The sequence below is a fragment of the Aspergillus steynii genome, assembly GCF_002849105.1.
Source record: "Aspergillus steynii IBT 23096 chromosome Unknown P170scaffold_10, whole genome shotgun sequence".
Classification (NCBI taxonomy): domain Eukaryota; kingdom Fungi; phylum Ascomycota; class Eurotiomycetes; order Eurotiales; family Aspergillaceae; genus Aspergillus; species Aspergillus steynii.
The window spans coordinates 1,443,645-1,471,342 of record NW_020194407.1 but is presented as its reverse complement, the minus strand read 5'-3'; the positions used below and the strand labels follow the sequence as shown (position 1 = coordinate 1,471,342).

Below are 27,698 nucleotides of genomic sequence, written 5' to 3'. Positions count from 1 at the left end.
CTATGCGTGGTTGATGTCGCGGAACATAGGGCAGTCCGGCGTTGACGCGGGAACGCAGAAGGTAGTACGGACAAAGTGACATTCAGGATTTCGTGGTCATATCCATTAGAATCGAAAGACACGAGAATACGGCGGTCAGGCGCAGGCAGCAGGCGGAGGGTGAGGGCGAGGGCGAGAGGGAGACAGCGAGAGATGGCGGAAGGGAAACTTTTAGTCCGCCAGGAATCCCCGAGTTTTGTTCCGCCCGGCTTGTCTGTGGCTGATGCTCCCGCGGTGTGGCGCAGCGCCGGTTCCCGAGAAATTCAGAAGAAGCATCATTCTTCCCTGCAGGACTCTCTTCGACACTCCCTGCAAGACTCGACTCCGATTTCTCGCTGAACTCGCATTTCCGGCGTTTTTATCCCTCAGACCTCCTCCCGCCAGTATGGCGTCCCACCATGCCTCTCTTGACGCGGCGGCGACCGAGCGCAAAGCTCGCCTTGCGAAGCTGGCCTCGCTCAAACGAAAGCAGCCCGAACCAGAAGCTCCGACAGAAGACGAAAACCACACCAGGGAGGAAGCCATGGAGGATGATGAACACGACGTTTCGACCAGATATCTCTCGGGGCGGAACTACGACGCGGAGACTCGGGGCCCGAAGCTGGGATTCGACCAGAACCCATTAGACGGCCAGGCTAACTTGGAAGCCCAGGCCGCCGAGATCGCAACGGCCACAGCGGAGCAGGCCAAGAAGGACGAAGAAGCAGACCAGCCCATTGATCTATTCAAGCTGCAACCCAAAAAACCCAATTGGGATCTGAAACGGGATTTGGACGAAAAGATGAACGTTCTCGACGTGAGAACGCAAAATGCAATCGCCAGGCTTGTTCGTCAACGGATAGAGAACGCGCAACGTGCGGCCAAGGCCAAGAGCAAGGATATCAACAGTGATAAGCAGGGCGAAGAGGTGGGGATCGAGGGGGAGGTGCTGGTGGAGGGAATCCATATGCGTGAGAGGGAGGAGGACGAGAGGGACAGAGACGACTGAATGGCCTGGATTTGATACCCAAGGGGAAGTGTACGGAAAGTGTTGTTATTTGGTCTCATTGTTTGCTATCTTGCTTTGAGGCGCTCACAGTTGGAATCTGGGACATACATCCACACAAGGCGTTGAGGGGGTTTCGCATGGTTATAATTTATGAACATCGATATCAATACATTTTCCTTTCAATTGGTATAATACAGGGTGGTCATGTCTATAGTTGTACTCCAAGTTGCTTCCTGGATTTCACAAGTAAATGCAAGAAGAATCGTCGAGTCTCATTGTTCTCTCCACCTTTTCCCCTTCATTCTCTCTCTCCCTCCCCCCTCTCTCTTCTCAGGCTTCCTTTGTTTGCTTTCCAAGACAGAAACAGAGTTCCGTCAAGATATGTTCATGGCCTGTGTCAGAGCCAGACGCTTGCTGTAAGGACTGAGACTCCGCTCTCTTGGGGCTTGACCTTGGTCGCGCCCACTTCGTTTGTCATGCGCCTGGCTGAAGCGACCCCGGGTGCCCTCGCGCCGATCTTGGTGATCTCGTGGATATCCTTTGGACGTCCTATGGTCGTTGTCTAATTCTGCCGGGGTGATGGACCGTCGGCTTCGGGCGATCCGACTTTGGTCCACACTGCGACTGCGACTTCTTTCTCTGCGTTCGCCATCGCGCGAGACGTTCACTGCTCGACCACGGTGGACAGGGCTAGACTCGCGATGTCTCCGCCGAGTGTTCCTATCATCAGGCCAGTCGCGCGACCGAGAACGTGCCCCTTCCCGCGAGGGCGAAGAGCCCGTGTATCCTGACGAGTCGCTGTATCTCCTCTTTCTTGGCCTAGAGTGTGAGGACACCGATCTCGTCCGATCGCGGCCACTCCGTGCAGTGTAGCCGGAGCGACGAGGGGGAGACTCCGAGCGCGAGCGACTGGTAGATATCGTCGACACGGAGTTTGTGGAATGCGATGATACCGATCGAGCTCTTTTCGAGCTCTGTCCCGGGGCATCAAGGGGATCAAATTCATCCAGGTCTCTCTTTCGGCCACGATCTTCTTCGCGTTTGGCCAAGATATCATCGGCGACGCCTTTCCTATAGATCGGTCAGACATTTTGGGCCAGTTTGAGCGAGACCAGACGCCGTGACTTACGTGCGCAAAAGATCGTTGGGAACTTCTGTGGACAGTTGCGGCCTGAGCTTGGGGTTCAATAGTTGCTGCGTACGCGACGGACGGGAGGTATAGGGTCGGTCCTGCGCCGTCACCGAGCATTCATAGCTATAGTGCCGTACTGAGGAGGTCAGCTTCAGAGCAGACGGACGACCAGAGGGCAAAGAACATATCTCGTTTTAAGCATTTTTGACACAGCGTGCTGGGGGTTGCCTTGGACGGGCCTCGGGCGCCCGGGGCGTTGCGATACCGATTCATGTGCCACGGATCAGGACGGAGGTATATACGCTGTCTTACGGAGGCGGTCGCTGAACAGTTCGATGAATCCGACTCTGGAACCAACTCGAAGCAATCCTCGTCGCAACGATTCGCATGGATCGCGGCTGTCCAGGCCAGACGAGTGGGTCGGGTCGACTGGCTTAAGCGCGCGGCTCACCGCCCACGACCAGACATTCCTTCCTTCACAGCCCAAACGATCTGAACCACCGGAGAAAAAAAAAAGATAACCACCTCCATCGATCCTCTCGACCGCCAACCACATCGCGGCTTTGGTGAACGCTGAGCTGCCTGGTCCCTTTGATTGCTTTCAGTCCGGCGGGGACGGCCTCCTTTGGTTTTCCGAGTAGGAGGGGAATCCCGATCTTCCCTCCGTGAGCAAATCCACCCCAAGTCGAACGATGAGAACCCCCCCAATGATCCGTCGTGTCTGACCATCGTCTTAGACCAGTCACTTGTGCCCTCTGATCTTTTGGAACCTCTGTCCGCCATCTACTGGGGTTTATTTCTATCCGATTGCCTCCAGCGCGCGGCTCATCGTGTCCCCACTGGTCCTGACTCCGAGCGACTTTCCCTATGGCGAATTACGTTTTTCAAAGATATGTCGTCTCTCTTTTTGGGCTTGTGTGAAGTGGGATTATTGAGTGGCATTTTATCGCTTCGAATCTCGGTTTTGTTCTTGTGAAAACTCGCATTCGGCCAATTTCAACCGTGCAACATCTCTCGTCGGATTTCTGCCCATTCTTGGAATCCATCCTTACCTATCCAGTCCTCACATCAACAGAAGAAGAGCCAATAGGTGCATCCTGATCATTCGTGAAGAGAGGGGGGAAAGTTTCGACCCAGCCATGTCATCACAAGGGCCTTCAAGCGGCGACAACCGCCTTTCTTTTGCCAAGGTATGTTTGCTTGCACGGATCGCCTATCGCAACGTAGATGATGGTTCCATCCTTCTGACTTGCGCATAAGATCGCTGCTATGCTCCCACCATCACATCCGGAAGATTACCTCGCATCTGATGAAAAGAATGGTATACAGTCAGCCGAGGAACCGGCATGTTCCGAATCACAGGGCCCGAAAGATGCCCTTCCGAGCCAGGAGAGCTCGAACCCGGTCCCAGGGGAGACCAATCCTGTCGATCGAAACGTCGAAAGTCTATCACGGGCAATGCACGAGGTGCACATTATGGGGAAGAAAGGGCAAGAGAGCCTCGACTTTTCTGAAGGCCGAGACCCCGGGACTCTGAAACGGGAAGCTTCTTTCGAAGACGATCGTACACACCTATCGAATTCCTCAACGAAACAGACCAGTTTTGATTCCAAGAGCATGGCATCGGTCACCACCTTTGCCATGGATGAGAAAGACTCCTTGCGACCTGACGATAGTGCCAGCGTTCAGGCTGTTGATGAGGAGGAAAGCCTCTCGGGGGTCGCCTCGGGTGCACCCAACTCGCTGACCGGGTCCGAAGCCGGTGCTCGGGGATTTAGGGACTTACAGAGAGCCCGGGCAACGCTGCAAAACATGGGCCCTGGCTACGATGGTGGTCAGCGAACCAACGGTGCTGTCATGCCCGACTCCGTGTCTAACAATTATGTTGTGTCCAACCCCGATGCTTTCTCGGGAGGTCAACCTATCCCCATGCATCCATTCCCTCTAGATCCGGACGAGAAGCTGCTGGAGGCAATGAAGTCTCCGAAGGACCGTCTTTTGATCTTGCAACTGGAAGATAAAGTGCGAAGTTTCATTGAGAAGTCCACGTGAGTCCACGCCTGCTGACCAGTACATGCGTTTCACAAAACCATCTAACGTTCTATTGTTGAAGGGATCAATCTTTGGAATTACCGCCTTCTAATGCCTTTGGCCGACTTCTCGCGCATAAGCTAGGGGATTATTACCACCTGACTCACTTTGTGGATAACAACGTGACGTCCGTCCGACTGCATAGAACCCCTTTCTGTCGACTGTGAGTGGATCTCTCATAACCACATCCTGTCGTACCCAAAGACTAACCTTCCATAGGCCTACTCCCCTCTCTGCTTTGCACGCTGCTACTAACAGCACACCACCTCCGGCCATGCCTGCCATGAAGATCATGCGCCGCACCGATAGTGAACGGCCTTCGGCGGAAGGGAGTACGGCGGCGAGCTCGGGCTTCCTTTCCAAAAATGGATCGGAGGCTGGGGACAGTGGAAACGACGGAGAGCGTGGCAGCTCTTCGGCCGGAGCAACACCGGCCAAGGACCGCATGATTTTGACCCGGGAGGAACGAGAGGCTAAATATCATGAAGTCAGGGAGAGAATCTTCCGCGATTTCCCGGACTCGAAATCCTCCGACAACGCGGGTGGTGACCAAGGCACCAACATGTCGCGATCGAGTTCAACGAGTGGACGCAAGAAGACGCAGAGACAGAAGACCCCCCACGATGACAGCTTCGAGGTCCGTTCCCAGTTCAACGCCTACTACCCCGGGATGCACTATGCTCAAGGAGCGCTCCCGTACAACGTGGCTATGAATGATCCGTCGTTTCCCAACCAGCCCTGCATGGTAGGCCCCGGCGTGTCTCCGCCGGGGATGGGATATGTGCACAGTGGTCAGAACGGTAGCATGTTTTCTGCTCCTATGAACCCCATGCCTCAATACCCAATGCCCACGTCTCCACAAATGGCTGCCAGTGGTCCGTGGCAAAACGGAGCCGTGCCTCAGCAATCCCCCTACTCTGGATATGCCGCCATCAATCAATCACCGGCGATGGCGGCGGCCAAGCCGTCCTCAGCCATGAACAACTATCCCATGGCAGGTGCCCCACAGTTCCAGCAGACTCCATCGGCCTGGTCTTCTTCGCCTTACCACGGAGGGTACCAACAATCAGCACATCGGAATCACCCGCCTGTTCCCTGGCAAAACTACTCGTCGCAGCCCATCAACCCGACCTCCTACCCCTACACACAGTACCCGGGGCAGCCGATGAACCCGGGAGTACAGAATCCTTCGGGGGCGCATCCTTTGCCCGGCAGTTTCACACGCCCGTCTTTCAACCCCCAGACACGCTCCTTTGTTCCGGGCGGGGCCCCCTTGGCTCGCCATCCGAGCAAGGGTAACCAGAATGGCATCAACTCGTATGCTACCATGCAGGCTGGTGTCTCTCCCCAAGCAGCAGCAGTCTTGGGGGGTCGGGATTCGATCGCAAAATGGGGAACACCGTCTCATCTTCCCCCTAAGCCGCCACCATCCGAAGTTCCATCTGACTTTGACCTGAAGCATCGGGCAGGAGGTGGCACAACTCATTCGTACCCCAACAACAATATCCCGAATCCGAATAATGGCCCACTTGTCGTTTCCGGAGGCACAGCTCTCCCGCGAGCTAACTAACGCCTCGTCGTTTCGTATCTTCTCTAGGGTTAGAGAAGAAAGAAAAAAAGAGCAAAAGACAAAAAAAATTTTTTTTAAAAAAAAAAAAAAAAACAGAAGAAGAGCGAGTGAGGGGGAGAGAGAGTCGGACTGTATTACATGTTTGATCATTACAAGGATCTTATTCGATCTGGCATTTCTATTCCCGGTAGGTAGAACTGCAAATGGTGAGATGTCAAGCCGGTTGAACCACCGATTGACACGATGAACGTGACGACCAGTGGAATGCAGGTTTGCTCCAGCTTTGCTACGGACGTCGTTTGCTGGAGACGGGCTGGTGTGGTTTTTCCACCTGATATTATCATGTTTGCTTAGATTTTGCCGGACGTTAGGATTGCAGATACTGGTTGCTAAGATACACAAGACTTCAAGGAATCTCAAAATCAAGAGCCTCTTTAGTGTTTCGAATTAGAGCGTCGATTTCCTCTAGCGAGATCTGAGATATGAAAGTAGTGACAGTATGAATAAGAAGAGAACCCCCGACCCCAATTCGCAGGGCAAAAAGGCTGGCAATCTGCCCACCAAGACAGCTAGAATTACACGGATCATGACAGTCGAACAGGCAGTAAACTAAGCAGAGAACCGGACAGAAAAGACAAAGGGATAAATAGATACAAGGACGCCCGGCAAAAGAGACCCGAGACGGAAACCCTGGACTGGCCATGATAACTCTCTCGCCTCCGCCGCGCCCATCGGCAGAGAAGCAATCCTAAGATTCCACCCCAGGAGAAGCCCGTTAGACGTGCATGCCACCTTTAATCACACACACACGAGCATTCCTTCTCTTGTTTTTGCTTTTTATTGCTTCTCCCCAGCACTCTTACCAGGCTTGGGCCCCTTCTTCTCATCGAGCCCTAACTGACCAATCTCCCGTTCCAGGTCCTCGACGCCCTCCTTTCGGTACCGCGTCACCTTGCGCACGTTCATGGCGGTCAACTCGTTGAGGGTCTCGAGACCCTGCGACCGTTGTCGGGCGATCGTACGGGCTGTCATAGCGAAGCGCATGTCCTTGGGTCCGTCGACCAGTTCCAGGATGGCGCTGGGCGCCTGGTCGTCCTTCTTGGGCTCGACGCGCAATACCCGGGTGTAGCCGCCGGGGCGTTCGGCGTAGCGTTCGCGCAGCGAGCCGAAGAGTTTGGGGAGCATCTGGTGGGGGTTCTGGTTTGGGAGTTTCGAGCGTTAGTTATATGTAGACTGAGTGGACATAGGGGAGTTGTGTTTGTTTGTATGTATATATGGGATAATTTTCCCCAACCGCCAGATGGGGGAGAGATTGAGAAAGATCGAAAGACGAAAACCACGCCCCCGAACGATTGAACCTGGTGTTCACACGTACATAGAAAATAGACAGGGCGCGTCTCCGGCTGGACTCGGTGTTCTTCTTGCCCAGAGTGATCAGTTTCTCGGCCAGTCGCTGGGCCTCTTTGGCCTTGGGCCATGTCGTGGTGATGGACTCATGTTCGATCAGGGACGTGACGAGGTTGCGGAGCAGGGCCTGTCGATGTGACGACTTGCGGCCAAGATGACGGAAATTGCCTCCACCTCCGGCCATGGCGAGGGTGATTCGATGGTTCTTTTAACTCGGGAATCGGAAGTAGTTTTTTGGGTGTGTTGCGAGGGGTCCAGTCCGGGGGACAGGGATGCCAATGCCGCCAATCAGTGAAGCTGATCGAGTCCCGTGGGTGAAGATCCGGACAGCAAGTTGAGAGAAGACCGGAGGGAGGGCGGAGGGCAGACGTTGATTTCGGCGATGATAAGTGAAGTACGAGAAGTTGACGGAGTGGAAATTGAAGATTCGACGTTTCCGCCCGCAGCCAATCGGAGTGCTGGAAGCGGCAGTCCCGAGCAGTCGAACTTCTTCCTGCTTTCTGCGCTCTGCGTTCTCTCTCCTTTGCGCTTCTTCTTGCCTTGATGAAAAGTCCAATTCTTCATTCCGGTGTGCTTTAGCCTCTCGGTCTCTTGAAATCCTCGCTCTGCTTGTCCCTCCCCTGGAATCCTTCCCATCCGCGGAAGGGCGAGATCGTTCTCCCCCCACCTGTCTGGCCGCAGGCGCAAGGTACCATTCGTTGATCCCTGTCAACTCTACTTTGCTGCGATCAGAATGGGTTTCTTCGCGGGATTCGTAAGTTCTGACTCCCTCTACCCCATCCCGTGTTGTACGGTACGCCTTGGTTCGATGCATTCTAACGCGGAAAATAGTTCAGCGGCTTCGCGTTGACCACCACCGCTCTATACCTCTCGATCCAAGTCCATCGGTCAAATCGGCTGGACCAGCGCGATGTCATCCGCGAGCAGGTCCAGATCCTGAACCAGCTAGCCTCCCCGATAGGTGCATATGACCGGCGCCTGGCCCCGAAGACTCTTCCCAAGCCCGACAAGGAGACGAGCCCGGAGTCGTCAAAACCGGAGTTGAAAGATCTCTTAAAGCATCGGTGGAACAAGGAGGTCCAGACGTTGGCCCAGAAGGCGCATCAGAGCCGGTGGGAAGACGCGCGGGCCACCGCTGTGGAAGGATGGAAAAGCGTGGTGCGACTTGTAAAGAGAGAGTGAGATGGGGATGCTCTGTTTTTGTGTCGTTCTTTGATCTGTTTACGTATATACTCATGTGGTGTTGTGTGATTATGGCGCACAGCTGGAATTTTGATACCCTTGCATTCTCCTAATTGATGCTGGATGCTATTACTACAAGTTGGTCCTTCAGTCTGTCTTTGCCCTCCTAGTCTGTCCATTACGCATAGCCGTTTCACCGGGCTGTACTGAATATAGTTACCCTTGTGTAGGGCATTCATAAGTATGCTCGAGCGCTAGCAACGGTTGTTCTTCGTCATTGCGAACTCGCGTGGTTTTGTCAAGATTTCGGCGTGCTGGAAAAATCGCGGTGTGGACAATCTTGCGCTGCGAGAGCGTAAGCGGCATGTTCTTGTCCACAGATTATACCAGTGAGTCTTGAGCAATATCGTCGGCCAATTGGCAGTCCAAATTGCGCTGCGATCCGCTCGGGTCCGGACGACGATTTATTGTAGGTCTGGGTGTGGGTTCAAATACCCGTCTTGAACATGTATACCGGCCCCTCAGCCAGAGTGAGTTGACTGCGTCGACATCGTTACACTGTCCGTTTCGTTGTCACTCCAGATGTCTCTGCTTTCTCTCTCCACCACACGCATGGCCTGCGCAACTTCTTCTAGCTTGGCCACCACGTCCAACACTCCGCTATTCACGCGATCAAAATACCGATCATTCGCCTCCCGTCTCTCGCGCGCAAGAATGAGGTCCTTTTCGGTTTCTTCGTCCAGGTTCCGATGGGACGCATCATCGGGCACGACCGGCTCACCCGTCGTCGCGGGATTGCGCGAACCCTTCGGTCCGGACGGGGGTTTCCCCTTGTTCTCGGCCCCTTCGTCATCCGCCTCGCTGCGAGCCCAGGCCTGCGCAAGCTTCAGCTGCTTGGTCCGCAGATCTTCCAGGGCTTCGGAGTGTTTCTCCCCGAAGACGTATTCGCTGGTGACGGCGCTCAGCTCGACTTCCGACAGGGCATTCTGCATCTCCTGCCAGATGGCATCGGAGCGATCCGCCTCGCCTTTGGACGGTCTACGTGAGACGAATGGGGACAGCGAGCCGGGCGGTTCGAGGGCGCCGGGCTGCCGCGATGAGCGATTGCGCTGTAGGGGCGGCGGCTGGCTGGTTCCTGGAGAAGACACGGCCGGCACCGGGGGGGCGAGAGACAGATTGGACGCATTGTGAGAGGGCGGGCCTTGAAAGAGAGCGGGGGGGGGGAGACGCTGGGTGCTAACGCGCCGGACGTGCTCCATGCGCGGAGCGGCGTCCATGGCGAGGGAGGTTGAACTGGCGAGGGAGTTGAACGGGGCGGCGAGGAGTGACGGCGTCCGGAGTCCGGAGTAAGTCAGTAGTTCATTGGTGCCTGGTCTGTCAGGCAGCACCGGCGATAACGGCTTATCTTATCGGCGGCGGACCGACGTTCCTCCGATGCTCGCTTAGGGGCACGGGGCGCACAGCTGAACCATTTTCGCCCCGACTTTAGCGAGTCGCCGGCCGTGAAGGAACCTTTCGACCTTCGACTTTCGACAACCATCCCCATCAGGCCTTTTGGCGAATCTATATCAGTCGGTACGTACAACCCCCCCGGCCACGTTGAAAGGCGCCCCCGTCGAATCTGGGATCTTTTTCGTCCATCCCCCGAAATTCTGCACCGTCGACTTTGTTCCCCCCTCCGCGGTCCCCTCCTAGTTCGTCGGATCAACACGAGAAATCAGGGCAACGGACTAGCAACAAGATCTAACGCACTCTCTTTGCAATCCTACAGTTGAACCGTCCTCCGAACATAATACGCCAAGATGGGTAAGGGAAAGCCCCGTGGACTCAACGCCGCGCGCAAGCTCGCGACCACCCGTCGTGACAACCGCTGGGCCGATCTGCACTACAAGAAGCGCCTTCTCGGTACCGCCTACAAGTCCTCTCCCTTCGGTGGTGCTTCCCACGCCAAGGGTATCGTCCTCGAGAAGGTCGGTGTTGAGGCCAAGCAGCCCAACTCTGCCATCCGAAAGTGTGTCAAGGTTCAGTTGATCAAGAACGGCAAGAAGGTCGCCGCTTTCGGTGGGTAACCCTTTTTTTTTTCTATTCTGTTTGCTCCTTGCGAAGGTCAACAAATTCGATCGGATCCCGGATGAAAATGTGACGAAAATGAATGATTTTTTTGGTGGTGGATGCGATGATTGTGCGGGAGTCGGATGAATATCCAACGGGTGGCGGAATGGAGTGGATCCGATCGGATGGCCTGATCTTTTGTGTCTGTGAAACAACCCATGCTGACCGGTCAATCTTCTACAGTCCCCAACGACGGTTGTCTGAACTACATCGACGAGAACGACGAGGTTCTCCTCGCCGGTTTCGGTCGTAAGGGTAAGGCCAAGGGTGATATTCCCGGTGTCCGTTTCAAGGTCGTCAAGGTCTCGGGTGTCGGTCTGCTCGCCCTGTGGAAGGAGAAGAAGGAGAAGCCTCGCTCTTAGAGAAATTGCACGAACGAAATGCAACGGAAATGATGGCGGAGAAATGGGGCCCATTCCATGGAAGATTGGGAAGATATCTATGGTCTGGAAATTATGGTTCAGGACGGATGACCCTGCAAATACAAACAATTGCAGCTACTACGATTGATATACTCATAAAAAAGATGGCGCCATGATTGATTTCTTTGGGACGGGCCCTAAAATATCAAATCTTCAAAAAAAAACTATTAACCTGACCCTTGTAGATCGTACTATTGCCGTAAGCCCGTGATTTAACGTGGGGCTTTATCGTAGCCCTTTTGATTACAATGCTTTCTACTGTGGACTTGCGTCACATGGACTTATCATCAGATCTTCTAAACTTCATACGTCACAGTTTCCATGGGTATTCGTTGCCTCGAGTTTTGTCTATTACCATCCTTATCCTGACGCCGTTTTTGACTTCTTGCTTCGTCCGCGCAGAATCAAATAGCCATCTTGCTTCCGATTTTGCTTTCCGTTGCTCTTTTTATTTCCCTCTGTTTTCTGGTTCATTTTTTTCTTCGTGATTCTTTCATTTTTGTTATCAAGATAGCACACATTTAGAAGTTGATATCCTCCTTGCGGTAGTGGTCGGACACAATACGGTACAGATAAGATGGTGCGTGGCCGCCCCTGTGGTTCTATATTAGCTGTTTGATCAAGAGCAGGAAAACAAGGACATAACGCAAGACAGGGGAAACCCACAAGTTGGTGATATAAAGATCAACCAGCTCCGCCGGGACATAGTCGTACAGCGGGTTCTGGACGTCAATCTGGTCTACAAGGTCGCCGTCCTCATAGCCGATGACCTTGCTAGAGTCTCCGTATTCAATCAACGAGTCGAAGTCGAACGGATACACCGGACTGAGCTTGTACACGCCGCTGACCACGACGACGGGAGTCTGGTGCACCTTGGCTGCGCGAGCAATGACCCGAGTGCCTGCCGCCGCGATCAAACCGCCGTTGGCAAGAACCGAGTGGGTGCCCAGAATGACCTTGTTCACTCGCGACATCAGCGCAAAGACGGCGGAGTCGGGAATCAAGATGACCGTGATGCCCAGAGCGATCAAGGGTTTTTGGAACGCCTCGGTGCTCAGGATTTCGTCGTCGTTGGGGCTAGTGCCGCTGACGGTGGCGTGTGTCGCCTCATGGTTGTTGGGGTAGGATTCGGCATGGATGACGGTGAACTTGCGCTTGGCTGCAGCCTTCAGCAGGAACCTCTGGACGGTGGTGGACGAGGTGTGCGTGAGAATAATCTCGTTGGAGTGAATGTGGTCGAGGGCGTAGGCGGCGATCTGGTCATCGACCTGGCCCAGCTCATCGATGATCTCGTTGATACCCTCAAGAACCTCCGCCCGAACGTCCTTGTTGGGCGCGTGACCCAGGAATCTGCCGGATGGCGAGGCTGACACCGGCGTACCTGGCAGCGACGGGTCGGGCTCGGGGTGTGAAAGAAGACTGAACATGGAAATCGGCGCAGACAAGGCCGCCGTGGGTCTGGAGGACGATCGATCGGAGCCATCGAAGCGGCTCGACATGGATTCCGAAGGGTCTGAGAGATAGCCCATCGATTAATTGGCTGGGACGACCGGAACAAGGATGTAAGGTGGGCGATACTCACCATCCATAGCACGCGGGGTCTGCGGCTGGCTTTCAGAGCCGGTCTCGCTCAGTGTAAAGTCGGCTTCTCTATCGTCCTCGGCCTCGTCACGGATCAAACCGAGCACACGTCTCACCACATTCCCCACCACCATCTCTCGCGGCTGAGCGGCTACCAGTCGCCTTCCCACGCTCTGGACCCGTTCGATCAGTTTCGCCGCATCCGACGTTCTGCAGGCCGAAATGACGCGGAGGAGCAGGTAAGCGGTCGCCGTGGCGCATGATCGGGAGTGGCGGATTTGTCTTCGTTTCAGTAGCCTTGATGCGCGTTAGTCCGGGACGAGACGGGAAGACGATGCGAGCAACGCACGAGATCAGATTGTCAATGGATGTGTCGATCGGGTTGGTTTTCAGCGACTTGAGGAAGGACGCCAATCCGGGCGTCAACGCCGCAGGCGTGGCCGGCATGATTGCGGTTGAGATTCCGATGCGTTCTTTCGCAAGAGTAGAGGTTCAGATTCCAATTGTTCGCGACGTTGTCGACCGCTCTCTAGGGCCAGCAGTTAGCAGGGTTGAGTCATGCCGCACACGGATAAGAACTTGCACGGCGTACCAGAACGCGGGCCAATTTGCGAATTCAGAGGGTCAAGGATAACCGAGCACTCCAAATCCAATCCAGCAGATGTTCAAAAAATAAAAGACACAGAGTGCCAGAGGCGTGGGGAGGAGAGAGGTGGACAAAGAGAGGGGAGGAGGGGCGATGTTCCGGCGAGGGAGAAATTGGCGCAGAAATGCTCGGCCCAACGAACGACTAAAAAGTAGAGCAAACCGTCTCCAGTCCATCCGTTCCTCTCCCCACACCTCGCCGTCATCCTCGACCCCAACGCCTTCTTCTCTCTTTCTCTCCCGGTCCTCGCCTTCGCCCTCGCCCTCCGTCTCGCTCGTCTCTTCCCTCTCTCTTTCTCCTCTGCTGCCGTCTGCGCGGTCATCTATCCCGCCTGGTTCCTACTCAGCTATTCTCTTCTCGACCGCCCCCATTCAACAGGACTGGAGTTCGGTTGCTTCCGAAACACGGGCTGTCGACTGGCGCATTGAGGTAAGTTTTACTCGGAATCTTTGCTTGTCATCTGCCTTGAGCTATTTCTCCTCTCTATCCTGGCTGGATTCTGGTCCCCCCTCGGTCAGTCTAGTGGTCTGGTGTTGTACGGTGGCTGACTTGCGCTCTTTCGTCTGATGTAGATACCTGCGCCAGCCCGGACACCCGTGGGCCGCGTAGGAAGATGAACTCGTTGAATATCCTGTCGTCCCGAGTCATTGGCCAATCTTCAAATTCCAACCGTAGTCGTCAACGATCTCGTTCGCAAGGAGACCTTCCTCCCCCAAGCTCGCCGGGCGATCTCGCAAAGCTCAGGTCGTACAGTAGCAACGACTTCCATTCGCTAGATGTCACTGAGAAGCTCGGTGACGATGCGACCAGGACGACGGAAACCGGGGACCCATTCGAGCATACCCTGGACGAGAAGACGTCGCTAATACGCGGGATTCAGAGGGATGGCTCGCTCGTGACGAAAAGCTCCCTGGGCCTGGTTGCTCAGCGCTTTTTTGATGCGATCACCGAAACTATCAAGTTTATCCTGTCTACTTTGGCTGCTCCAGGAATATACGCAGCTCAGTGCTTTCGGGACGACACCGGCCATTATTCTCCCATGGCGCCGGTCAGGAAGCTGCGACAGGCAGTGTTTGGGTCCAAGGCGGCCGGCAGCTCGCCCAAAAGGACCCGGTCTGCAGACAATAAACGGCGAGGCAGTTCTGCCCGAAAGCTCAAGAGCCACGCGTCCCGAGATTCAATCGCATCCAGTACCTCCGAGTCGGACAATGATCGTCGGGCCGTGAAGGGTCTCACGAGTGGTAATCAGCGGACCTCGAAGGCGAAATCTACGGGCTTGGAGCCGGTGTCGGATGACAGCGCTCCTCGCCGTTCGATCCGGATCAAACTGCACAACGAAGAGGCCCTGCAACGTCAACGGCACCGTCGAGCGCAGAGCGCCGATCTGGGGTCATCGCTGGCTTCGCATAATGGAACGCAAGGGGCCCTCAACCTCGACAATCTAAAGTCCCCGACGTCCCCATCGGTGCATAGGGTGACCAGGTACCCTCATTCCCCCGTGCCTCCGCGACCGCTCATCCCGCCACGAATCCCGTCGTATACTGCCGCTTCGCGCGGGTCCCGGGTCCCTCAAAAGACCCTGGTACTCGACTTGGACGAAACACTGATCCACTCGCTGGCCAAGGGAGGGCGCATGTCCAGCGGTCATATGGTTGAGGTCAAGCTGGCCACGCCGATGACCACTGCTCTGACGCCGGGAGCTCCGCCGACGACTCTGGGGCCGCAGCATCCCATCCTCTATTATGTGCACAAACGGCCGCACTGCGATGACTTCCTCCGCAAGATCTGCAAATGGTACAAGCTGGTCATCTTCACCGCCAGTGTGCAAGAGTACGCCGATCCCGTCATCGACTGGCTGGAACAAGAGCGGAAATTCTTCCAGGCTCGGTATTACCGCCAGCACTGCACGTTGCGCAACGGTGCCTATATCAAGGATCTCAGTTCGGTGGAACCTGATTTGAGCAAAGTAATGATCTTGGATAACAGTCCCATGAGCTACATATTTCACGAAGGTACGTTTCTCTATCTCTTGCAATTCTAATTCTTTGCGTGACCATTGCAATCTAACGCCGTGCTCGGTTCTTTAGATAACGCCATTCCCATCGAAGGTTGGATCAATGACCCTACGGACAACGGCCTCCTCCATCTGATCCCTATGCTGGAAGCTTTGCAGTACGTGACCGACGTGCGGGCACCCCTGGCACTCCGTAGGGGCGAGACAGAAGCATAGCCTAGGACAGGAGTATATCATGATGACGACGGGCCAGGACAACCCTTGAAAAACAAAAACAAAAAAAAAAAAAAAAAGAGAGAGAGAGAGACATGCACAGGGACACCAAAAGACCAAAAAAGAAGGTTTACAGGCTTGTTTGATATTGACGGAAGTCTCATTGCATCATCCATAGTTGTTCTTTTTTTTTTTTCTTTTTCCCTCGCATTATTGTAAAGAAAGCTGATTGAAAGCATGAGAAGTGCCTAGCATCACTCTTCATACCCCCATTTATTTTGACGTCTTGTTTCTTGGTTGCCTGGTGTTTGTTCTTTTCCTTTCTTTTCTTTTCTTTCCCCCAAGACGCGATTTACTTCTTGTAATTTTTATTCTGTCTGATATCTCCTCTTCTGTCCGTGGACGCAATGGCCGTGATGATTACTTAAGGTATTAATTGTTTGTTTGCAGGTATCATTTCCACATGTATTTGATAATTCGGGTATTTTTGGTTGTTTCGTGTACGAATATCAGCTCGATGTCACATGTTCCAGGTATTTGCCTCGGTATTTCTCATTCTCTTGCAACATTTCCGGTTTTTTGTAATCGGGGGAACCGGACTGGCCACGTAGGCTGCCTTCACGTGTCGATGCCCATGGCCAGTGATTTACTGCCTTGTCGGTCTAAAACCGTATGAGGGTTGCAGATGGGGCAGCGATGTGGGGAGTCCAACGGCTCGGGATAGCATTACTGCATCTGGTGGTTTTTCACTGCGAGCTGTAGATCAGATCGATCATATTTGACTGTCTATACTCCGTATATTTTGGATGTCTATTTCTTTCGGATTGAGAGGACCTCGTTCATACATTCATCTTTTTGACCATTGACTATTTACTTGAGAATAGGAAAGTGGATGGAGAGAAAGGTCGGCGCATGAAAGGAGAGAGACTCGAATCTATATTTACAGTCCCTTGGCCTGTTTGGCCTCCGTGAGCGCCTCCTTCAGGGCCGCAATGGCATTGTCAACGTCCTGGCGTCCCGAGGTGACGCTGACACCCATGTGTCCGAATCGGATGTACTTGGTGGCCACCTCCTTGTGCAGACCCGCTGCGAAGATGACGCCGCGCTTCAGCAGACCGGGGAGGACGTCGGGCGGGGCCAGGCCCTCCGGCAGCCAGATGGCCGTCATTGCGTGGGCCTGGTTCTCCGGATTCGCGGCCAGCTGCGTCAGGCCGAGCTCGGCGACGGCCGCCTTGACGCGGTCCGAGGCCTGCGCGTGCACGGCGAACCGTTCGGCCATGGGGCGGGCGGTGATCTGAGACAGCGTGGTGTGCAGAGCGTGGACCAGCTGGGTGGGTGGGGTGGCAAAGTAGGAGGGCTTGAAGTTCTCGTAGTTCTGCATAATGGGCAGCCAGTTTCCCAGCGAGGCATAGTACGACGAGGGCGGGGTCTGGCGGGTCTTGAAGCGGTCCAGAGCTCGGCCGGAAAGCATCAGGATGCTGAGGCCGGGAGGGCAGCCAATGGCCTTCTGACTGGCCGTCAGCACCACGTCGATGTCCCAGGCGTCGAAGGCAATCTCCTCGCAGCCGACACTGCACACGCCGTCGACCACCACCAGGGTCTCGGGGCTGACGCGACGAACGATCTCAGCCACGCGCTTGATGTCACTCAGGACGCCGGTCGAGGTGTCGACGTGCGTGATGGTGATGACCTTGTAGGGCTTCTCCTGCAGTGCCTGCTCGATCTGCTCGAACGACGGGCGGTCTCCGACGGGGGCCTTGAGTTGGGTTGCGTTGGCGCCGTACGTTTCCAGGCACGAGGCGAAGGAGTCGGCGAAGTAGCCGGTGTGCAGGACGAGGGCGTTCTCGCCCTTCTCAATCAAGCTGGAGGCGACGATATCCCAGCCAAGGGTACCGCTACCGGAAATGACGAAGGGCTGCGCGGCCGGGCTGGTGGACTGGAAAAGCTTCCGAACCAAGCTCAGCGTTTCGCCAAAGGTTTTGACGAAGCCAGGTCCGACGTGGCTCTCGCTAGAATACCGCATTAGTACGACTCATCCCCGGGGGTGACGGCGGTGACGGCGATGACGGCGACGACGATATCGGCATGTGAGGGGTATAGTGGGGGAGGAGACTCACGCATAGTGGGACATGGATTGGAGGACGGCATCATCGAATTCGATGGGCCCGGGGATCAACAGAGTGGGATGAGGAGCTTGGGAAGACATGGTGGGGGGAGACGAGGGTTGAGGTGAAGAAGAGGGAGATGGGGAGGGGGGAGCAGAGCGATCGAGGGGCTTATATTCGATATCGTCGGGAGCGAGCGAGTTCCTCTCGGTCGAGAAGGGGGTGTTCAGCTCCGGCAGCGGCAGGCGTTGATCCAGGTGTCTGGAGATCAGACTCAAGCGCTGCGACGTCTGTTTGGTGGCCACCGTTCCGAGCACGTCGGCTCTTGACCCGAGAGCCCGCGGGGTAAAGGAAAAAAGTTAGGAAAAGGAAGCTTTGCGCTTTGAGTTTCCCGCGAGACGTGGAAAGTCGGCGCCAGGTTCGGGGAGCGCCGGCTGGCTTTGCGATTGGTGGTTGGCAGAGGATATGTCGTCTCTGTCGAGATAGATACTCCCGGGGATCGAATCGACCGATTGAACTGGCGACTCAATTGCAATGGCGGATGCTGGTTCTCTGGGGGAAGAAAGGGGGCGATGAAAAGTCCGGCCAGTTGATGTTTGGATTTTCCCCGATTATTAACGCGCCTGCCAGATCGAGAGCTGCTTCAGCGGGCGGCGCCTTCCGTTCTGCGTCCGCCTCCGGCCTTAGTATACCTCTACTACGTAGGTGCTATTTACTAGGCAATATGCCCCATACTCCTATGTGAGTCTCCTTCCAATGAATCCCCCCGGATGTCATCCTCAGCTCGGCTGTCTTCCCGAAGTATATATCTCCGTATCGCCCGTGACGTGCTCTTATTTGTCATAGTTAACCAGTGGGTCAATCCAACGGAGGATCCATCCACCTCAGACACAATTCAGTAGTAAATAAAAGAACACAAGCCAAAAGAACACCCCATAAGATATAAGGATAGGCAGTATAGACTGTAGAGCACGGAGTATAGTACTCTGTACCCTGTACTCTGCCAGCAGGGTAGGGCTTAGGGTTGGGCGGCGGGCTGGGCGGTGAGGCCGCCGGGCAAACTGCCTGCTGCCGCCTGGAGATCTCCTGCGTCAGCTGTCCCCCGTTGATTTCCCTTTCCTTCCCCATTCCTCCTTTCCAGCTCCTTCAGAATGACCTCGCGTCTGGTCTTGGTCATTGGTGACCTCTTCATCCCCGACCGCGCTCCGGTACGTGACTGACTTGCGCTTGCCCCCGATGCATGCAGCCGTTCCGCTTACTGACTTCCATGTTATCGCTAGGATCTCCCAGCTAAGGTACGCACCGTCCTTGTCCCCCTCTACCTCTCTGACCCCGCTCGTCCGCTGCTTTCCAACCAATCGCTCTCCATTGACCGACCGCCGTAGTTCCGGAAGCTCTTGACGCCCGGCAAGATCGGCCAGATCCTGTGCCTGGGCAACCTGACCGATCGCCATACATTCGAGTTTCTCCGCCAGGTGGCCCCCGACCTGCAATTGGTGAAGGGTGACTTCGACGTCGACTCCCCCAACCTTCCGCTCTCCAAGGTTGTCACCCACGGCAGCCTCCGCATCGGCTTCACCCATGGCCACACCATCATCCCGCCGGGCGACGCCGACGCCCTACTGATTGCTGCGCGCCAGATGGATGTGGATATCTTGCTCTGGGGTGGCACCCATCGATTCGAGGCGTTTGAGATGGAGGGCCGGTTCTTTGTAAACCCGGGCAGTGCCACGGGTGCCTTGAGCACAGGGTATTGGCCTGAGGGAGAAGACCCCACGCCCAGCTTCTGCTTGATGGACGTGAGTGCGCCCGTTGACAAGGCACCTGCCGCATCTGGTCGATATACTGACACTCGCCTAGATCCAAGGAGACGTGCTGGTGCTCTACGTCTACCAGCTTAAGACGGACGCCAACGGGGCTGAGACCGTCGCCGTCGAGAAGGTTTCCTTCCGCAAGAACAATGTCCCGTCTTCATGAGTTGACCTTCATCTATTTCCCCCTTTCCTTGCTTGTATATACGCCATAGAAACAGACACGATTACGACCCTCTAATTCAAATTGACGTTTTATCCCTCCAGGATGGATGTTCGGGGGGTTGCAGACCACCTGGACCCCCTCAAGATTGGGCGCATTCCGTGCTGCGACGAGCAGAGTAAATATAGTCTCTGTTCTGTGCCCCGGAGGCATGTCATGTAAAGAGTCGGACGTATCGGGGGTTGAATTCTCTACGGTACAGTGGAGAAGTAAATACGGTGAAGATATGATGTAAAGAAGACCCAAGGTCCAAAAAGAAAGAAAAAAAATAAAACCGGCTGAAGAAAGCGACGGCGAGCGAGAAAGATAGAGGAAATGAAAGCGGTGGTTCGTTGCCGGCGGAGCGTTTGCCTCGGGGGATGATGACAAAAGTCGCTAGGCCCAAAAGAGCAGCAGTGACTTCGGCGTCGATCCAGCGCGGGTATCAGGTTCATTGACCTGCTGGGCTCTTTCTCCTCAATCCCTTGTCGCATTCCTCCTCCCTTCTCTTTTTCTGCAACCACCGGTGTCTACATTGGCCCTGGGTTGTTCTTTGTTTCTTTCCCTTTGACAGGACCGAACTGAAAAAATCTTTCCCTGCAAACTCCTATTCCCCGCCTACTCAATCGGGTGCATAAACTTCCCTTCGAGATTTTCCCCCTCGGCGAACTTGCGATAGACAGTCGTTCCCTATCATACAAGCATAATGGCTACGGAAGAACACGAAATCAAAGATGAGCGCCTCGAGACTCACGAAGAGGGAGGTGACGACGAGGTAAGTTTTTCTATGCAAATCTGGACTTGGTATCCCAGCATGCCGAGCTTCCACCGCAAGCTGCATCACGATGTTTTTTCCGCTTCCTCTTCTCAATCCCGACCGTCTCTCTATATATGGCTCTTTGCTAATGTATCCTATCCGATGTCCAGGAGGAAATTGCGGCGATGAAGAAGCGGGTAGCCGAGATGGAATCCGAAGCTGCGAAACTGCGGGAAATGCAGGCCACCCTTGATCAACAATCCGAGAACCTACGAGAGGACAAAGAAGAGATCGATGCCCGGAGTATTTTCGTTGGCAACGTCGACTACGGAGCTTCGCCCGAGGAAATCCAAGCGCACTTCCAGAGCTGCGGTTCGATAAACCGTGTCACCATTCTGTTGGATAAATTCACGGGTCAACCCAAGGGGTGGGTGTCACCTTTACGTGCCTAGATCCTCGATTCTGATATCGGAAGCTGACTGGTGGCTTTAGGTACGCCTACGTAGAGTTCGCAGAGCCCAGCCTGGTGGCCCAGGCACTTGTTTTGAACGAGAGTGTGTTCCGCGGCCGGAATCTCAAGGTGAGTTCGTCCTGGCACATCCTTCATCCCGATCGCCAAGTCAAATCCACTAACGGGACGCTGTGCAGGTCGTTCCCAAGCGGACCAACGTCCCCGGAATGAGTCGAGGACGCGGACGAGGTGGTTTCCGGGGTGGACGTGGATTCCACCGCGGCGGAGGAGGCTTCCCCCCTCGCGGAGGCTACCGCGGCGGCTACCGTGGCCGGGGCCGGGGCTACGCGCCCTACTAAGGAGCACACCATGCGAGGCGCCTGAGACAAGCCCAAGCACGCCGGCGGGGACGACACGAGAGGATCGAGAGGGAGCGCAAGCGGGTCGCGACGGACGAAGCGCTCGACGATCAAGAGGCCATCACTCCGAGCTCATGAAACAGACCATTGGAGTTGGGGACTGGGGTGTACTGTATGATAACCATCTGGCAACCTTCGGACTGGGCAAAGATGGGCAAACAACCGAAATTGCTTATTTTCTGTGATATCACCGTATCGTCGTCGTATTTATTCTACCATTTAAAAACACAAACAAAACCAAAAAAATCCAGTGTCTTATTACGTTGGGTCACCAGTCGGGTGTTTTTTTTCTTTTATTTATTTTTTTTTTTTCCATTTCCATTTCCATTCTCCGATCATTTTCTCCCCCAATCGATTCCTCGTGAAGTCCCGAAAAAGGATATAACGGGGCGAGGCTCGGCAGGTCAGGTGAGATGACGTATTGGATGCCAGAGCTCACCCGTTCCGGAGTCTTCCCGGAGCGCCTCCCAGGAAAGGTCCAGGGTTCTGGATGGCTGCTATTTTCATTCGGATTTCGGACCACAATCAAGAAAGCTACTCGCTACACGCACCGCTGGGGAAGGAGCCATACTTGCAAGGGCTCTCTGGTAGGACGCAGCGGGTAAGGGATGGGAAATGGGACGGAATTGGACGTACGCAAGCCTTCCGTCATAACTATATTCCAGGAATTCCGGGGCAGCCCAGGGAGGTACCGCACGGTTGGATCAGCCCTGGAAGACGGAGGACGATGTGGTTCACCGTTGAATTCTGCTGCCTTGTCCCAGGAGCTAGTCCCGTCTAGGCCGGCCAGCACGCGCGGGGTTTCTGGAAGCCGGTGCTTTGCTCTAAGCGCCCACGCGATGAACGGCGGACGACGTCGACTCTGGCGAATCGATTCGAGGCCACCGTACGAGGGGACGGGCCTTGACTAGCCCGGAAGACTTTAGGGGGTACTTTCGGACGGGGAGGGAATCCATACGAGGGGCATTTTGTCAGGAGGTGAACGGTGAAAGCGATGGTTGGGGGTGATGATCTCACGGGAGCACATATGCTGACGGAGGATCCAGCGGATATATATATATATACGGGATATAGGATACACTCCGTAATATACGCAGTATGATGCACCGCGATCTGAAGCCATGCGAGGGCTGAGTCAGCCGAAACCCCTCCTTCGCCACAAGGCGGACAGGGCCGGCGACGACGTGATTGGCTGGCGGGGAGGCAACGTCAAGACTGCTCAGCCCCAGTCTTTTCTACTACGGAGGAAGTGCTGGGAGGACTGGGAGGACTAGGAGGACGAGGAGGACTAACAAGACTCAGCCTTAGTCAACGCCGTCCCCCGTTATCGCCAACCTCATCGCTGCGTTTCCCTCCTCCATCCATCTCGGTCGCTCCCTTTCCGCCATCTTTCCTTCCGCCGCCTCCCTCCCTCCCTCTCTTTCTCTCCCTCGTTCACTCTTCCTCTCTCGCTCTCCTTCTCCCATCCTGCCCCCATTTTGTTCCTCCATCCCGTCCTGTCCGGGAGTCCTGGACTGTTCTCGGTGTCCCGTGTCTGTGGACGGCGGTGGATGCGCACGCCGCAATTTACCTGTTCGCCCGTTGATTCCCGGCGTCTTTGTCCCGCCAGCTGCTCCTCCTGCCCGTGACGATGGGCTCCAATCTACCTGCGTGAGTCTTTCCCTCCCCGCTCCCCCGTCGGTCTTCCGATTCAGTCCCTTCGGCTTTGCCCCAGGAATCCCGTGATTTCCATCCTCAAGAGTCGTGCTAACCCGTTCATAATCGAATTGCAGCCAGGCGAACCTCAGGGTCACCAGTGAGATCCCATTCCCCCACCATTTTTTCCTACCGAAAAAAAACAAACAAAAAAAAAAAAAATATCAGAATACAAATTGTGTCGGAAACTGGTCGGAATTTAAAGACTGACCATTTCTTTTTCTCTCTTTTCTTACAGTTATCGCGGCGGATGGGCTATACAAGCGCGATGTCTTCCGTATGTTCAGCGTCGATTCCTCCCCCTCCTCCTCAGATGGTTGATTGAGGGTGACTAATGTTCTTTCTTTTCGCCCGACAGGTTTCCCTGATCCGTTCGCTGTGGCCACCGTGGGTGGTGAGCAGACTCACACAACCTCGGTGATCAAAAAGACCTTGAACCCGTATTGGAATGAGATGTTCGACCTGTAAGCACTCCTCGAGATCCCGATGTGGGGGCACCTTCCCGGACTGATCCTGTCCCTTGCGATTTCCATAGGCGAGTCAACGAAGACAGCATCCTCGCGATCCAGATTTTCGACCAGAAGAAGTTCAAGAAGAAGGATCAAGGTTTCCTTGGCGTCATCAATGTCCGCATCGGCGATGTGATCGATTTACAAATGGGTGGTGATGGTGAGTTCTATCAAGCGGGCCTTCGACCTTCCTTGATAGATGCGTTTTTGACCACAAAGACCGGTACTGACCTTGTTCTCTTTCCTTGCGTCTAGAAATGCTCACCAGAGATCTGAAGAAGTCCAACGACAATCTTGTCGTACATGGGAAATTGATCATCAATTTGTCTACTAACCTCAGTACCCCGAACACCAATCAAGCCAACGGAAGTATGAACCGATCACACCTTCAGTCTTCGACATCCAGTGGCCTCGTGCCCCAGGTCCCGGCATCGACCTCGCATCCTCCCCCACCTGCACCGGGTCCCGTCGATTCTCCCGCTGCTGCGTCGAACCCGTCCCTCAATCCCCAACGCGTGCCGTCGGGAACCCGACCTTCTAGTACGGTGATCCCTCCCAACGGAGCGGCCGCCCCGCCGAACGCCCAGCAAGGCTCTCGCACCAACCTCTCTTCCTTCGAAGACAGCCAAGGGCGCCTGCCAGCTGGCTGGGAGCGTCGCGAAGACAACCTGGGAAGAACGTATTACGTCGATCATAACACGCGGACCACCACTTGGACCCGACCTTCGGCGAACTACAACGAGCATACACAACGCTCCCAGCGCGAAGCCAACATGCAATTGGAGCGACGCGCTCACCAGAGCCGTATGCTGCCGGAGGACCGAACGGGCGCCAGCTCGCCGAATTTGCAGGAGAACCAGCAACAGCCGTCGCCGCCGCCGCAAGCTTCCACCCCGCCGGCCGGTGGTAGCGCCAACGCGGTGTCCATGATGGCCACGGGAGCGACCACTGCAGGCACTGGTGAGCTTCCGCCTGGCTGGGAGCAGCGGACCACGCCCGAGGGACGGCCATACTTCGTCGACCACAACACCCGCACCACGACCTGGGTGGACCCCCGCCGACAGCAGTACATTCGCATGTACGGACAGAATGCCAACGGCAACAACACCACCATCCAGCAGCAGCCCGTGTCGCAACTGGGACCGTTACCGAGTGGCTGGGAGATGCGTCTGACGAATACGGCCCGAGTCTACTTCGTCGATCACAACACCAAGACCACGACCTGGGATGATCCTCGTCTGCCCTCGTCGCTGGACCAGGGCGTTCCGCAGTACAAGCGTGACTTTAGACGCAAGTTGATCTACTTCCGGTCGCAACCCGCCCTGCGGATCATGACCGGACAATGTCACGTCAAGGTGCGCCGCAACAACATCTTCGAGGACTCTTACGCGGAGATCATGCGGCAGAGCGCTTCCGACTTGAAGAAGCGGTTGATGATCAAGTTCGACGGCGAAGACGGTCTGGACTACGGCGGTCTTTCTCGGTAAGTTTGATCTGCCTAGGATCGTTTGCCGCTTTCACTAACCGCGCATAGTGAATTCTTCTTCCTCCTCTCGCACGAAATGTTTAACCCGTTCTATTGCCTATTCGAGTACTCCGCACATGATAATTATACCCTGCAAATTAATCCCCATTCAGGCGTCAACCCGGAACATCTGAACTACTTCAAGTTCATCGGACGGGTGGTTGGATTGGCCATTTTCCACCGTCGTTTCCTCGACTCGTTCTTCATCGGAGCCTTCTACAAGATGATGCTCCGCAAGAAGGTCTCGTTGCAAGACATGGAGGGTGTCGATGAAGACTTGCACCGCAATTTGGCGTGGACAATGTACGTGACTCTTGATTGAATTATTGAGTAGAAGAAATGCGTGGAGCTAACCCGATGAACAGAGACAACGATATCGATGGGATTCTAGAACTGACCTTCTCGGTTGACGACGAGAAGTTCGGCGAACGTCGCACGATTGACTTGAAGCCGGGAGGTCGGGATATTCCGGTGACCAACGAAAACAAGCACGAATACGTTGAGTAAGTACTCTTGTCATCTTGTTTCCACACGAGTCATTTACTAATCGATGCTCCAGATTGGTTACGGAATGGAAGATCGTGAAGCGCGTTGAGGAGCAATTCAATGCCTTCATGTCCGGGTTCAACGAGCTGATCCCGGCGGATCTGGTGAATGTGTTTGACGAGCGCGAGCTGGAGTTGCTGATCGGAGGTATTGCGGACATCGATGTGGACGACTGGAAGAAGCACACCGACTACCGTGGCTACCAGGAGCAGGACGAGGTGATCCAGAACTTCTGGAAGATCGTCCGCTCGTGGGATGCCGAGCAGAAGTCTCGACTGCTGCAGTTCACCACGGGTACCTCGCGTATTCCGGTCAACGGATTCAAGGATCTCCAAGGGTCGGACGGCCCCAGACGGTTCACGATCGAAAAATCGGGAGATCCGGCGGCGCTGCCCAAGTCCCACACATGGTATGTTTTCTGTTCGTTGTTGTCGGCCGTGCTCTCGTTGCTAACCCGGAGTAGTTTCAACCGATTGGATCTTCCTCCGTACAAGACCCACGACGCTTTGGAGCATAAGATGTCCATCGCCGTGGAGGAAACGCTTGGATTCGGACAGGAGTAGACGGAATGAAAATTCTCTTGCATTACACCCCCCATCAGCCTCCCTGGCTTGCCTCTTATTTTTTTTTTATAATAATCCGAACCGGCCGACGGAGACCGACGAGTTGAAAGAAGTTTGAATTGGAGAGCGTATTGTTTTGTGAGGCGTGAGGCTGCAGCCCACGCCGTCGACTCTCGTTGATTTATTCCCCCTTCGTTTGATGATTGTTGCATGTGGCGGTTCTTGGAGCAGATACATGTTATACGCGGGTCCTTTCGATGGTTTCTCTTTCTTTTCTCTTTTTCTTTTTTTCCCTTCCCAACCTCCCTTCCTTTCATGTCTTCCCTTCCCTTTTCTGTTCCTTTTTTGATTCATGGTTGAACTTTGTATATACTGTGTATTATTGTCCCGAGGGACCCTGACCATGCGATTTGGGTTCGAGCGCAAGAGCAGTTTGACCGAGTAAGACGAATGATCTGAGGTGTCTAATTTTAGACACGCATCTCTTCTGCACGTCCGTTTCTGTAGGTTCAATAATGGCCTGGCGGCACGTCTGATGTCTCACCTGAACTGCCAATAGTTCCTCCGCGACATGCATGCGCCAGTCAATATTGCACGGACTGCTGTCCCACGCCTGATCCGGAGGTTTGGAGTGCGAGTGGGACAGAGATAAAAAGCTGCCTGTTCGTCGTATCGTCCGGTCTTCTTTTTCGTTTCTCTTCCAGGTGCCATACAATCTCCGAGTATATATCTTCTATATCCTCCCACCTCCCCACCTCCAAGCCAACCAGTTCAGATCAACCCAGACAACCGATAGACACGATGAAGTTCACCCTTCTTACCCTGCTGGCATCCTGCCTTCTGGCCGTCTCCGCGGCCGAGACGTCTTCTGCTACGTCCGCTGCCACTGCCACGTCGAATGCCATCTGTGCAAAGGAGTCTGTTTCCCCTCCTATCCTAGATGCTGGATCAACGAGGAAAAGAAGGAGACTAACCAGGCCATATTGATCGACAGGATTCTCCAAGCATGTCTCGAGCGCATGGAGCCCCAGCTCAAGAAATGCACCCCCAACAGATGGGACTGTCTGTGTGAGCAGACGAATAATGTCTTGACGTATGTCTTTCTCTTTCATCTATGCTATCTATACGTCTATGGTGCTGGGTTGTCTACCTGGTCTACCATCACCCTCTTATTTCTATATACATACAACCCCAGATCCCTACCCAACCCTATATATACACACACCTACAGCATATCTCCCCATGAACCCAAACAACCCACCGTGACACCACGCTCCCCTATACTACAAATGCTAACCCCACATCCAAAACAGCTGCTACAACAACTGCACCGGCCACGCCGACCGGCTCACAACAGAGCAACAGCGCGATTCGTACTGCCGCGCCGCCAAAGCCGCCTCGATGACCGTGTCGACCTCGACGACGGCCAAGCCGACCTCGACGCAGGACGCGTCCAAGACGAAGGCCACGGGCGACGAGGCCAGTGCCGCCGAGGCGTCCGCCACGAGTAGTGCGTCCGAGGCGGGGACCGGCGCCGTGGCCATGGGGATGGGCGGTGGTGCGGTTGCGGCGTTTGTGGTGGGGGTTTTGGGGATGGTTTAGTTTGACTTGACTAGGGTTGACTGACTGATGGATTGATTGAGGTTATGTTGTATTAGGTTATGTATTTATTGTTGAATCTGACTGTCTTGATTTATGTGGATGAGAGGTGTAATCAA

The 27,698-nt window shown here is 54.8% G+C and overlaps 14 protein-coding genes across 14 annotated transcripts; 9 read left to right on the top strand and 5 right to left on the bottom strand.

The window, feature by feature from the left end:
• Window positions 1-424: 424 nt before the first annotated feature.
• On the top strand, window positions 425-1,027 carry P170DRAFT_431003 (CCDC12/cwf18 family protein; the record flags this gene model as incomplete). Its single annotated transcript, XM_024847998.1, has 1 exon — window positions 425-1,027. The coding sequence occupies one exon, from the start codon at window positions 425-427 to the stop codon at window positions 1,025-1,027; it is 603 nt and encodes a 200-aa protein (XP_024699316.1).
• Window positions 1,028-1,207: 180 nt separating this feature from the next.
• On the bottom strand, window positions 1,208-2,488 carry P170DRAFT_441460 (uncharacterized protein). The gene is made up of 3 exons (XM_024850316.1): window positions 2,348-2,488; window positions 2,157-2,292; window positions 1,208-2,098 (listed from the first exon to the last, which is right to left on the bottom strand). The coding sequence occupies exons 1-3, from the start codon at window positions 2,430-2,432 to the stop codon at window positions 1,402-1,404; spliced, it is 918 nt and encodes a 305-aa protein (XP_024699315.1). The 5' UTR covers window positions 2,433-2,488; the 3' UTR covers window positions 1,208-1,401.
• Window positions 2,489-3,043: 555 nt separating this feature from the next.
• P170DRAFT_67958 (putative R3H domain protein) lies at window positions 3,044-5,912 on the top strand. Its single transcript, XM_024855335.1, has 4 exons — window positions 3,044-3,349; window positions 3,420-4,207; window positions 4,273-4,413; window positions 4,470-5,912. Exons 1-4 carry the CDS (start codon window positions 3,299-3,301, stop codon window positions 5,818-5,820), a joined length of 2,331 nt encoding a protein of 776 aa, XP_024699314.1. The 5' UTR covers window positions 3,044-3,298; the 3' UTR covers window positions 5,821-5,912.
• Window positions 5,913-6,251: 339 nt separating this feature from the next.
• Window positions 6,252-7,628, bottom strand: P170DRAFT_441457 (mitochondrial 54S ribosomal protein bL17m). Its single transcript, XM_024850315.1, has 2 exons — window positions 7,196-7,628; window positions 6,252-7,017 (listed from the first exon to the last, which is right to left on the bottom strand). Exons 1-2 carry the CDS (start codon window positions 7,409-7,411, stop codon window positions 6,658-6,660), a joined length of 576 nt encoding a protein of 191 aa, XP_024699313.1. The 5' UTR covers window positions 7,412-7,628; the 3' UTR covers window positions 6,252-6,657.
• A 332-nt stretch (window positions 7,629-7,960) lies between these two features.
• Window positions 7,961-8,409, top strand: P170DRAFT_480954 (MICOS complex subunit Mic12 family protein; the record flags this gene model as incomplete). Its single annotated transcript, XM_024853827.1, has 2 exons — window positions 7,961-7,981; window positions 8,059-8,409. 2 exons carry the CDS (start codon window positions 7,961-7,963, stop codon window positions 8,407-8,409), a joined length of 372 nt encoding a protein of 123 aa, XP_024699312.1.
• A 78-nt stretch (window positions 8,410-8,487) lies between these two features.
• On the bottom strand, window positions 8,488-9,686 carry P170DRAFT_394179 (DUF5315 domain-containing protein; the record flags this gene model as incomplete). The annotated part of the gene is made up of 1 exon (XM_024846050.1): window positions 8,488-9,686. The coding sequence occupies one exon, from the start codon at window positions 9,684-9,686 to the stop codon at window positions 8,931-8,933; it is 756 nt and encodes a 251-aa protein (XP_024699311.1). The 3' UTR covers window positions 8,488-8,930.
• Window positions 9,687-10,179: 493 nt separating this feature from the next.
• Window positions 10,180-11,071, top strand: rps23 (40S ribosomal protein uS12). The gene is made up of 2 exons (XM_024850314.1): window positions 10,180-10,470; window positions 10,705-11,071. The coding sequence occupies exons 1-2, from the start codon at window positions 10,212-10,214 to the stop codon at window positions 10,881-10,883; spliced, it is 438 nt and encodes a 145-aa protein (XP_024699310.1). The 5' UTR covers window positions 10,180-10,211; the 3' UTR covers window positions 10,884-11,071.
• Window positions 11,072-11,397: 326 nt separating this feature from the next.
• P170DRAFT_441453 (translation initiation factor eIF2B subunit beta) lies at window positions 11,398-12,665 on the bottom strand. The gene is made up of 3 exons (XM_024850313.1): window positions 12,526-12,665; window positions 11,610-12,456; window positions 11,398-11,537 (listed from the first exon to the last, which is right to left on the bottom strand). The coding sequence occupies exons 1-3, from the start codon at window positions 12,656-12,658 to the stop codon at window positions 11,465-11,467; spliced, it is 1,053 nt and encodes a 350-aa protein (XP_024699309.1). The 5' UTR covers window positions 12,659-12,665; the 3' UTR covers window positions 11,398-11,464.
• A 1,118-nt stretch (window positions 12,666-13,783) lies between these two features.
• On the top strand, window positions 13,784-15,400 carry nemA (Nem1-Spo7 phosphatase catalytic subunit NEM1; the record flags this gene model as incomplete). The annotated part of the gene is made up of 2 exons (XM_024844881.1): window positions 13,784-15,182; window positions 15,258-15,400. 2 exons carry the CDS (start codon window positions 13,784-13,786, stop codon window positions 15,398-15,400), a joined length of 1,542 nt encoding a protein of 513 aa, XP_024699308.1.
• A 937-nt stretch (window positions 15,401-16,337) lies between these two features.
• On the bottom strand, window positions 16,338-17,603 carry P170DRAFT_451116 (alanine--glyoxylate transaminase; the record flags this gene model as incomplete). Its single annotated transcript, XM_024851169.1, has 2 exons — window positions 16,338-17,406; window positions 17,515-17,603. 2 exons carry the CDS (start codon window positions 17,601-17,603, stop codon window positions 16,338-16,340), a joined length of 1,158 nt encoding a protein of 385 aa, XP_024699307.1.
• Window positions 17,604-18,464: 861 nt separating this feature from the next.
• On the top strand, window positions 18,465-19,579 carry P170DRAFT_441446 (vacuolar protein sorting-associated protein 29). Its single transcript, XM_024850312.1, has 4 exons — window positions 18,465-18,710; window positions 18,783-18,797; window positions 18,888-19,301; window positions 19,363-19,579. The coding sequence occupies exons 1-4, from the start codon at window positions 18,654-18,656 to the stop codon at window positions 19,477-19,479; spliced, it is 603 nt and encodes a 200-aa protein (XP_024699306.1). The 5' UTR covers window positions 18,465-18,653; the 3' UTR covers window positions 19,480-19,579.
• Window positions 19,580-19,964: 385 nt separating this feature from the next.
• P170DRAFT_441443 (polyadenylate-binding protein) lies at window positions 19,965-21,380 on the top strand. The gene is made up of 4 exons (XM_024850311.1): window positions 19,965-20,290; window positions 20,443-20,699; window positions 20,765-20,852; window positions 20,921-21,380. The coding sequence occupies exons 1-4, from the start codon at window positions 20,222-20,224 to the stop codon at window positions 21,080-21,082; spliced, it is 576 nt and encodes a 191-aa protein (XP_024699305.1). The 5' UTR covers window positions 19,965-20,221; the 3' UTR covers window positions 21,083-21,380.
• A 1,376-nt stretch (window positions 21,381-22,756) lies between these two features.
• P170DRAFT_394161 (NEDD4 family E3 ubiquitin-protein ligase) lies at window positions 22,757-26,429 on the top strand. Its single transcript, XM_024846049.1, has 10 exons — window positions 22,757-22,792; window positions 22,915-22,937; window positions 23,076-23,114; window positions 23,196-23,301; window positions 23,373-23,506; window positions 23,602-24,829; window positions 24,881-25,174; window positions 25,237-25,374; window positions 25,431-25,826; window positions 25,881-26,429. The coding sequence occupies exons 1-10, from the start codon at window positions 22,773-22,775 to the stop codon at window positions 25,978-25,980; spliced, it is 2,478 nt and encodes an 825-aa protein (XP_024699304.1). The 5' UTR covers window positions 22,757-22,772; the 3' UTR covers window positions 25,981-26,429.
• An 81-nt stretch (window positions 26,430-26,510) lies between these two features.
• On the top strand, window positions 26,511-27,678 carry P170DRAFT_441439 (GPI anchored serine-threonine rich protein). Its single transcript, XM_024850310.1, has 3 exons — window positions 26,511-26,897; window positions 26,975-27,073; window positions 27,294-27,678. Exons 1-3 carry the CDS (start codon window positions 26,782-26,784, stop codon window positions 27,580-27,582), a joined length of 504 nt encoding a protein of 167 aa, XP_024699303.1. The 5' UTR covers window positions 26,511-26,781; the 3' UTR covers window positions 27,583-27,678.
• The last annotated feature ends 20 nt before the right edge of the window (window positions 27,679-27,698 follow it).